General features: G+C 50.9%; 1 protein-coding gene across 2 annotated transcripts; it reads left to right on the top strand.

The window, feature by feature from the left end:
* Positions 1–1388: 1388 nt before the first annotated feature.
* On the top strand, positions 1389–8279 carry SLC22A15 (solute carrier family 22 member 15). Of its 2 annotated transcripts, none has more exons than XM_075262543.1 (13): positions 1389–1496; positions 4855–4974; positions 5075–5236; positions 5361–5493; positions 5824–5988; positions 6084–6213; positions 6281–6493; positions 6599–6739; positions 6888–7000; positions 7367–7481; positions 7560–7632; positions 7726–7911; positions 7995–8279. In XM_075262543.1, the coding sequence occupies exons 2-13, from the start codon at positions 4888–4890 to the stop codon at positions 8055–8057; spliced, it is 1581 nt and encodes a 526-aa protein (XP_075118644.1). In that variant the 5' UTR covers positions 1389–1496; positions 4855–4887; the 3' UTR covers positions 8058–8279. The 2 variants fall into 2 exon arrangements, with proteins under 2 accessions (XP_075118644.1, XP_075118645.1); XM_075262544.1 differs by having other exon boundaries at positions 1396–1508.
* The last annotated feature ends 2313 nt before the right edge of the window (positions 8280–10592 follow it).

The following is a 10592-nucleotide window of genomic DNA, read 5'->3' as shown; positions in this document are numbered from 1 at the left end:
GTGACTGTTAGGGTGAGATGCTCTGCAGTACTGGGGGGGGGTGACTGTTAGGGAGAGATGCTCTGCAGCATTGGGGGGGTGACTATTAGGGTGAGATGGTTTGCAGCACTGTGGGGGTGACTGTTAGGGTAAGATGCTCTGCAGTACTGGGGGGGGGGGGGGTGCCTGTTAGGATGAGATGCTCTGCAGTACTGTGGAGGTGACTGTTAGGGTGAGATGCTCTGCAGTACTGTGGGGGTGACTGTTAGGGTGAGATGCTCTGCAGTACTGGGGGGGGGGTGCCTGTTAGGATGAGATGCTCTGCAGTACTGTGGGGGTGACTGTTAGGGTGAGATGCTCTGCAGTACTGGGGGGGGGGGTACCTGTTAGGGTGAGATGCTCTGCAGTACTGGTGGGGTGCCTGTTAGGGTGAGATGCTCTGCAGTACTGGGGGGGGGGGGGGTGCCTGTTAGGGTGAGATGCTCTGCAGTACTGGTGGGGTGCTTGTTAGGGTGAGATGCTCTGCAGCATTGGAGGGGTGCCTGTTAGGGTGAGATGCTCTGCAGTATAAGAAGGGGGTGCCTATTAGGGTGAGATGCTCTGCAGTATAAGAAGGGGGTGCCTATTAGGGTGAGATGCTCTGCAGTACTGGGGGGGGGTGCCTGTTAGGGTGAGATGCTCTGCAGTACTGGTGGGGTGCTTGTTAGGGTGAGATGCTCTGCAGCATTGGAGGGGTGCCTGTTAGGGTGAGATGCTCTGCAGTATAAGAAGGGGGTGCCTATTAGGGTGAGATGCTCTGCAGTATAAGAAGGGGGTGCCTATTAGGGTGAGATGCTCTGCAGTACTGAGGGGGTGCCTGTTAGGGTGAGATGCTCTGCAGTACTGGTGGGGTGAGTGTTAGGGTGAGATGCTCTGCAGTATAAGAAGGGATTGCCTATTAGGGTGAGATGCTCTGCAGTACGGGGGGGGGGGGGTGACTGTTAGGGTGAGATGCTCTGCAGTACTGGGGGGGTGGCTGTTAGGGTGAGATGCTCTGCAGTACTGGGGGGTGCCTATTAGGGTGAGATGCTCTGCAGTACTGAGGGGGTGCCTGTTAGGGTGAGATGCTCTGCAGTACTGGTGGGGTGAGTGTTAGGGTGAGATGCTCTGCAGTATAAGAAGGGATTGCCCATTAGGGTGAGATGCTCTGCAGTACGGGGGGGGGGGGTGACTGTTAGGGTGAGATGCTCTGCAGTACTGGGGGGGTGGCTGTTAGGGTGAGATGCTCTGCAGTACTGGGGGGGTGCCTATTAGGGTGAGATGCTCTGCAGTACTGGGGGGGAGGGGTGACTGTTAAGGTGAGATGCTCTGCTGTATTGTTCCTTCACATGCTTCTCTGGCTGGTGACTGTATTATTATCATTATCCAATAGGAGGAGCTCTTCCTGGTCAGGCCTCAGCTGTCTCCACCCATTAATGGCCCCGCCCACCCAGGAAAGATGAACAACGTGGAAGAGGAAGAGCGAAGAGAAGTGAAAGGTAAAACATACGGTAATTAGTATATAATGTATAAAGGGGCTATATATACCCCTATACTGCCCGGTAATGTATACTGGGGCTATATATACCACTATACTGCCCGGTAATGTATACTGGGGCTATATATACTCCTATACTGCCCGGTAATGTATACTGGGGCTATATATACCACTATACTGCCCGGTAATGTATACTGGGGCTATATATACTCCTATACTGCCCGGTAATGTATACTGGGGCTATATATACTCCTATACTGCCCGGTAATGTATACTGGGGCTATATATACCACTATACTGCCCGGTAATGTATACTGGGGCTATATATACTCCTATACTGCCCGGTAATGTATACTGGGGCTATATATACTCCTATACTGCCCGGTAATGTATACTGGGGCTATATATACCCCTATACTGCCCTGTAATGTATACTGGGGCTATATATACCCCTATACTGCCCGGTAATGTATACTGGGGCTATATATACCCCTATACTGACCTGTAATGTATACTGGGGCTATATATACTTCTATACTGACCTGTAATGTATACTGGGGCTATATATACTTCTATACTGACCTGTAATGTATACTGGGGCTATATATACCCCTATACTGCCCTGTAATGTATACTGGGGCTATATATACTTCTATACTGCCCTGTAATGTATACTGGGGCTATATATACCCCTATATTGACCTGTAATGTATACTGGGGCTATGTATACCCCTATACTGACCTGTAATGTATACTGGGGCTATATATACCCCTATACCTATACTGACCTGTAATGTATACTGGGGCTATATATACTCCTATACTGACCTGTAATGTATACTGGGGCTATATATACCCCTATACTGACCTGTAATGTGTACTGGGGCTATATATACCCATATACTGACCTGTAATGTATACTGGGGCTATATATACCCCTATACTGCCCTGTAATGTATACTGGGGCTATATATACCCCTATACTGCCCGGTAATGTATACTGGGGCTATATATACCCCTATACTGACCTGTAATGTATACTGGGGCTATATATACCCCTATACTGACCTGTAATGTATACTGGGGCTATGTATACCCCTATACTGACCTGTAATGTATACTGGGGCTATTTATACCCCTATACTGACCTGTAATGTATACTGGGGCTATATATACCCCTATACTGCCCTGTAATGTATACTGGGGCTATATATACTCCTATACTGCCCTGTAATGTATACTGGGGCTATGTATACCCCTATACTGCCCGGTAATGTATACTGGGGCTATATATACTCCTATACTGCCCGGTAATGTATACTGGGGCTATATATACCCCTATACTGCCCTGTAATGTATACTGGGGCTATATATACCCCTATACTGCCCGGTAATGTATACTGGGGCTATATATACCCCTATACTGACCTGTAATGTATACTGGGGCTATGTATACCCCTATACTGACCTGTAATGTATACTGGGGCTATTTATACCCCTATACTGACCTGTAATGTATACTGGGGCTATTTATACCCCTATACTGACCTGTAATGTATACTGGGGCTATATATACTCCTATACTCACCCTATAATGTACACCGGGGCTATATATACTCCTATACTGACCTGTAATGTATACTGGGGCTATGTATACCCCTATACTGACCTGTAATCACCCTATAATGTACACCAGGGCTATATATACTCCTGAACTGACCTGACTCCTGTACTGACCATGAGGGGGCGCCGGTTAGCCCACATTACGGGAATATATCTCTGGCTCTACGTCCTATCCCAGGACTAGACCTGATCACTATATATAACGTGATATTATGACACCCCCTGACATGGTATAATGGTCACTGCTCTTACTGTAAAGAATCCGCCCTATGACCGTACAGGCGTCTGTGCTGTCATGCGTGTATCCGTACATTAGAGCGCCGCCTAGTTATCTATCCCACATCCCTTGACCATAAACATTCTATACGCCCACAGTGCAGGTAAAGCCTATACGAGGTGTTATCAATCTGCCTGTGCCCTCACTTATCTGCCCCCTCCTGTGTATGGACTCCCTTGGGGCAGAAATTGCCTGCAGCAGGTAAAAGGCGTCTATGGAGAGAAGGAGGAGAAGGAGTGAAGCTGATGGCGGCAGAGATAAGCGCACCCAAAAAATAGAAGTCTATAGAGAGGGGAGGAGGAGGAGTGGAGCTGATGTGAAAAGTTGAGGGAATTCAATAAACAGGCAGGAGTATGTAATAAGGAGGTAATTGCTGTGATCTGCTCTGTACCCCAGTGATGTGTATACGGGGGATGTATACTATCCTATATGTATGCTCTGTACCCTAGTGATGTGTATACAGGGGATGTATACTATCCTATATGTCTGTTCTGTACACTAGTGTTATGTGTTCGGGTAACATTGTGTCTGTCGGCCCCGACTGCTCACCAGTAAGAGAAGGGAGGAATGGGGGGGGGGCTACATGAGCATCACCACTCCATTCTCCTGATCAGTGGGGGGCTGTCATATTACACTATATATCCCCCTCCTCCTTCTCCTCTGTCATATTACACTACTAGCTTCTGCCCGTAACTTCGTCTGCGTGTTGTTGGCGTCGATGATCCGCCTGCTCCAACTTTTCGGCTGCTCTAAGAGCCGCTTGACGTCTAGCTTGCTTATTCCTCCTCAGCTCTGCTTGAGGAGAACTCTGTGACTTCTGGCTCCCTTCATAGCTCACGTTTTTTGAGAATTTTGCAACAAATTAGATTTTCATCTTCCTGGAATGTTTGACATTGGGAAACTGTCAATTTGGATTAAAGGGGTTCTCCCATCTCAGTGTCTCAGCACGCTGCCTGCAATGTCTCCTCTCACTTCCTGTATTTCTCTTCCCCTCCTTCTTCTGGCTGAACAGGACACAGAACACTTATGCAGATCAGATAATATGCAGATGCTTGTACAGAATAGACTCAGTGTTATCTGTGTGTTTACATAGAGAGATAACAGCCCTGGCTTTATCAGAAGCTCAGATAGTCCTGCCGGCAAAAGCAGTGTAATATAGTATGTGAACATAAATTCATAACAGTCGTGAAGTCATGTCATTTACCGGGATAAAAAGTAGCCTATGTCTTAATCGAGGTTACAAACTATCTATGAGCCCAATTTCATCCAAATCCATTCAGCCGTTTTTGTGTGATTGAGGAACAAACATCCAAACTTTTACATGTAGAATAGGATATATCCTCCTCCTCTGTCATATTACGCTATATATCTCCCCTCCTCTGTGGTATTATACATTATCCTCCAGCTCTATATATGCCGTATACTGACCTGTAATAACTTTATAATGTCTGTCTTGTAGTGGTCTGGGGTGTGGGGCGATTTTCAGGCTCACATGGAGGTGGAGGATGCCCTGAAGCTGGTGGGAGAGATGGGGCGATATCAGATCTTCTTGTGCATCCTGCTGGCCGTCATATTACAGGTGAGATGTCCCGGCCATTAGAAGATTGCTTTGTGGCCCCCGATTATCCCTCTGTATTGATTACCTTGTGGCCCCTGGTCACCCCATTTGTATTTCGCAGCTCTATGTGGCCACAGAGGTAGTCCTGATCGCCCTCCTGGGGATGACCCCTCCGTATCATTGGGTGTATGATGACCCCGCCTCCACCACTCCAGGGCAGAACACCAGCCAGGCTCACCGACACCTGGAATTCGAGGGGAACTTCACATCTATCAGTTCTGAGGTAAGGGGGACTCTGGGAACAGAGGGGTGGAGCTCTAACTATTAGCTATATCTGAGATTGTAGTTGTCAGCCCCACCCACAGGGATGTGACATTAGTAGGACCATTGTCTGTGTCTCCCCCCAGTGGTCACTCGTGGACACTCAGGCGTACAAGGTCAGCGCTGCCAGCTCCGTCTTCTTTGCAGGAGTCTTGGTCGGAGTTGTCACATTTGGGCAATTATCAGACCGGTTTGGCAGGAAGCGAGTGTATGTGACAGGTGAGTGTTGGGACACCCCCGCCCTGACCTGAGCTTAATCCAGTCACAATTCACACAGCTGCAGTTGCAATTCTGCTGTTAAACCATGTCGTCATATACTCCAGTCCCCTCCAGAGCTGCAAATACAGTGGTTACATCATGTCATATACTCCAGTCCCCTCCAGAGCTGCAAATACAGTGGTTACATCATGTCATATACTCCAGTCCCCTCCAGAGCTGCAGACACAGTGGTCACGTTATGTCTTTTATACTCCAATCCCCTCCAGAACTGCATCAACCCATCAGCAGCTGTAGTTGTGGACAGGCGCAGTCATGTGATGTGTCTTACAGGTCTGGCGCTGGACGTCGTCTTCTCGCTGCTAAATGCTCTCTCTCCCGGGTTCTTCACCTTCCTTGGCACTCGCTTCATTGTGGGTCTGATGAATGGCGGGATGTCGCTGATCGCCTTCGTGTTGCTCAATGAGTGCATCGGCACCACCTACTGGGCAATAGTGGGTAATGTCACATGGCTTTTTGTGTCTGTGTCCTGTGTCCTTTCCCGATGTGTTGGTATCCATTCCTAGTCTGACCCCTGACTTTGCTGTCCGCAGGCTCTCTGGCCAGTCTGTGCTTTGCGCTGGGCATTGCGCAGTTCGCCCTGATCGGATACTTTGTGCGCTGGTGGCGTGTGCTGGCGCTGGTGGTGAACGTACAAGGTGTGGCCATCCTCCTGCTCTCGCTGTGAGTACTGTTGGCTCGGTCTGGGGTTGGTCTGTGCGCAGACTGTTCATGCTTTTGGTCTGGGTAGGTGGATCCCGGAGTCTCCGCGCTGGTTGTACGCTCAGGGCCGTCTCCGTGAGGCGCAGGACGCCCTGCTCTTCCTGGGACGTTGGAACCGCTCTAAACCAAAACCCTTCACGCTGAGCGCCCGCCAGAAGGACAACGCCCCTCCCGAGAACATCCTCAGCATCTGCAGAAATGCCATACTGCGCCGCCGGACGCTGCTCATGATGTGGGCATGGTAAGTCCTACTGCTCTATAGGAGGTGCCCTATGGGGGTGTAAGTCCTGCTGCTTTATATGGGGCGCTCTATAGGGGTCACCCCACTCCATAACTCTGCTATCAGGTTTGTCTGCAGCCTCGTGTATTACGGACTGACCCTCAGCACCGGAGACCTGGGAGGAAACGTCTACCTGAATCTGGCGCTGTCCGGCCTCGCTGAAGTCCCTGCGTATCCGATCTGCATGTATCTCATCAATCATAAGAGGTGGGTGTTGTGTAATAGGGGCAGTGGAGGAGACGTATCCACTCTGCGTGTATCTCATCAGTCGTAGAGATTGGTACTGGGGGAGATAATCCAGGAGCATCTAATCTCCCTCTGTTCTGCTGAAGATTCGTTGCTTTGTGTTTTGCAGCTGTGGTCGGAGGAGATCACTTTCAGGCTTCTTGAGTCTGAGTGGAGCGGCGTGTCTGATTATTATGGCCGTAGCCGAGAAGAGAGTTACCGGGGTGCACCGAACCTCTCCAGGTGCGTCATGGGAGGTCTAAGCCAGGGAACTCTATCTAGTGTACTACCAGGACTGTGGGCTGTACCCGCCACTGACCACTGGGGACTGTGTGCCGTACCCGCCACTGACCACTGGGGACTGTGTGCCGTACCTGCCACTGACCACCAGGGACTGTGGACCGCACCCGCCACTGACCACTGGGGATTGTGGGCCGTACCCACCTTACCGACCACTGGGAACTGTGGGCCGTACCCACCACTGGGAACTGTGGGCCATATTTACCCACGCCCTGTTTTCTGTTTACACCACCTACCCGCTGATGTGCTTCCACCCTGTACTCTGTATACTCCTCTTCCCCGCTGATATGTTGTCCCTCTCTCCTGCAGGTTGGAGGAGCTGGTTGAATAGTCAGACATTCTCCCTTCTGGGAAAGCTGTGTATCAGTGCAGCCTTTAACATAGTGTATATCCACACGTCGGAGCTGTATCCCACCACTGTCAGGTATATACCACTGCTCCTGGGGCATTATGGGGGATGGGTCTATAAGGCCAATGATGTTCTATCTCGCGATGTTTGCAGGAGTCGGGGGATGGGCGCGTGTTCTATGGTCTCTCGCTTTGGAGGAATCCTCGCTCCCTTTATCCCGGGGATGGTATGTGACTGACGTCTATCACCTCTGTCTAGTCTGCCAGCAAGTGTTCTCTGGTATCAGCCTCTCACTCTTGCGCTCTCTCTCTCTCTGCAGCGCTCAGTCCATTGGTCGCTCCCGTACGTGGTGTTTGGAGGTTCGGGGCTGAGCGCTGGACTTCTCAGCCTCCTGTTACCGGAGACTCTGAACTGTCCGCTGCCCGAGACGCTGAGCGACTTGCAGGTGTCTACGTACCGGCGCCTGGAGGAGGAGTCATGTCTGCTGAGCGAGGGCACAGCAAAGGTCAGAGGGTACTACAGCCCTCCAGGGCACGATGATAGGGGAGGGGTTACTGGCAACTCTGACAACTTTGCTGTCTTTATTAGGGTAATGCGGGGACTGTAGTCAATAGTGAAGACGAGGACGAAGAGGAAGAAGAATTACTCTGAGACACGACATCAGACCTAAGAAGAGACAAGAGGACGTGGCCGCACTTTCCAGCTCTTCTCATGTGCAATAACTCCAGACAAAGCGGCCATTGCTTGTGCAGGTCCGGGGGTCCTCTAGGGGTGGTGGTGGGCGCGGTGCAGGGCGCTGCAGAGGTCATGTGACTGGTCCATGTACGGACGGTTACGCTGCTATTTATTTCATGTAAAATGTTTTTATAACCAATAAACCTATAAAGTGACTCGTGGGGTCCGAGCTGTGAGATCAGATCACCAACGAGGCTTCAGGGCCTGCCCTATCCACTGCCCCTCCCTATACTCTGCCATCTCTAATACTTCTGGGTTTGTACAAGGTCCCACAGCACTTCAAACGCTCTGTTGGGTGCACCCAGGGTGTGGCTATGTCTACTAGTGCACCTGCTTTGACCTGTGCCATTCCAGTCAAATTTCTCTGACTCTTCCTCTCTAGTGACATGGATAGGACAGCGGCAACATCAGGCTTGTGAGAAAAACAGATGACGTCCTCCATGTCCCCGTCACCTCAGAAATCCAGGAGGATGGATGTAATTTGGAGATGGGGCCCGGGACGGCTCCTCCTGTGGACCGTCGAGGGATGGGGCCCGGGGCGGCTCCTCCTGTGGACAGTCGAGGGATGGGGCCCGGGGCGGCTCCTCCTGTGGACAGTCGAGGGATGGGGCCCGGGGCGGCTCCTCCTGTGGACAGTCGAGGGATGGGGCCCGGGGCGGCTCCTCCTGTGGACAGTCGAGGGATGGGGCCCGGGGCGGCTCCTCCTGTGGACAGTCGAGGGATGGGGCCCGGGGCGGCTCCTCCTGTGGACAGTCGAGGGATGGGGCCCGGGGCGGCTGCTCCTGTGGATAGCCGAGGGATGGGGCCCGGGGCGGCTGCTCCTGTGGATAGCCGAAAGATGTGACACTTGTTCTACATTTCATGTCTTTCCTGTACAGCCGGTTTTCACTCATGTATGTGTATGTGCAGTCAATCATGGTTTCTAATTGTGGAACATAGAAAAGAACATGAAGGTGCCCTTGCCCATCATCCAGTAACATGAAGGTGCCCTCAATTATTGCCTAGTAATATTGAAGATGCCCTTGCTAATCACCTGTGGGGAGCCGTCACTGACTGTCACCAAAAAACCTAATGAATATGAAATACTTGTAAGGCTGAAAATGTCCAACTATGGCCGGATATGCGGGAGGTACTGCTGATGGGGCAGAGTGAGCGCAGTGTAGGTCTGAGCTAATGGTGAGAACCAGTACTAGATACACTGATGAAAATGGTGAATACGGCACTGAGTGTGCAGCACCCCCTGGGCCGCACTAACTCCAACCCCAAAGTGGTATTCACCAGAGCCCCAGATGGACTTTGCGGTAATGCTGGGCATAGCGGTACGGGTCGGGAAACGCCATACACAGCGCATCACAAATCTCAGCAGAACCAGAAACTGGGAAATTTTACCAGCAGACCCTCAGATTAGCGGTGCAGGTCCAGGAACCAGAAGGCAGCAGCGGACGGTGATCAGCTGGTGGCAGCAGAGAGTCAAAGTGTAGTCATACAATCCAAGTCATAACCATAGGGCAGCGCAGTACAGAGGGTAATACAAAGGGAAGGTCAGGCAGGCCGGGTTATGACATCAAAGCAGTACAAAAATGGGTTTAGGAAGTAGAGGTCTAAAGGCAAGCCGGGGTCATAAACAGGAGCAAGCACAGTAGGAGGCAAAAGGCAAAGTCAGAGGTCAGAAAACGAGGCAACCGACAATAGGAGACGCTTACTATCAGGAACCAGGTACACTGTAAAGCCAGCAGTGGTCCGAAGCCAGAGCCATCCTTAAATAGGCTCCGGCCCGCTACTAGGCCGAAAACCCCCCAAAAAACAGAAGTTCCCTGTCAGCTCAGGAGGAGACCGGTAACCCCTGCACATCAAGACCCGCAAGCAGGGGACTCGGGAGCACAGGGAGGAGAGGGCCGTCAACCTCTTCATAGCATTGTGGAGGCTCTGGCCCTACTCCTAACAGTAACCCTTCTTTCCCCTTCTACGAGGGTCCACCAAGCCAACAAATGCCGGACTGGATTTGAAAGGAAATTTTCTATGAAAACTTCTCACAAGAGACTGCGCAACCCGGCAGGCTCCCAGGAGCGGAGCGGTCCTCCGGGCCATAACCCTTCCAGTGTATTAAATACTGTAACCCCCTGTGACCATTCAGGAATCCAAGATTCTGGCCACCTCAGATTCCTGATTCCCTTCTACTAGGACAGGTGGAGGAGGATGGTCAGAGGGAAGGACAAGAGGAAGATACTTCTTCAGCAGGTATTTGTAGACACTGAATCTTTACAGAAGGAGGGAGAGCCAAACAAAAAGACACCGGGATTATAACTTCAATGATCTCATGGGGACAAACAAACTTAAGTCCCAATTTATGTGACGGCACCTTTAACCTAAGATTCCTAGAAGAGAGCCAAACCTTTTTCCCCAGGGAAAACATTGGACCTGCTAAACCAGTTCTATCAGCTGTGTACTTAG

This window comes from Leptodactylus fuscus, chromosome 2 (genome assembly GCF_031893055.1).
Source record: "Leptodactylus fuscus isolate aLepFus1 chromosome 2, aLepFus1.hap2, whole genome shotgun sequence".
Classification (NCBI taxonomy): domain Eukaryota; kingdom Metazoa; phylum Chordata; class Amphibia; order Anura; family Leptodactylidae; genus Leptodactylus; species Leptodactylus fuscus.
This window is presented reverse-complemented; position numbering and strand designations above follow the sequence as displayed.

What these genes read in the sequence shown, in the direction of transcription:
- SLC22A15 (XM_075262543.1), top strand. Translation starts at nt 4,888, where the DNA reads ATGGAGGTGGAGGATGCCCTGAAGCTGGTGGGAGAGATGGGGCGATAT. An exon ending in TCACATCTATCAGTTCTGAG is followed by an intron (nt 5,237 to 5,360) that starts GTAAGGGGGACT and finishes GTCTCCCCCCAG; the next exon opens with TGGTCACTCGTGGACACTCA. An exon ending in CTGCTCATGATGTGGGCATG is followed by an intron (nt 6,494 to 6,598) that starts GTAAGTCCTACT and finishes CTCTGCTATCAG; the next exon opens with GTTTGTCTGCAGCCTCGTGT.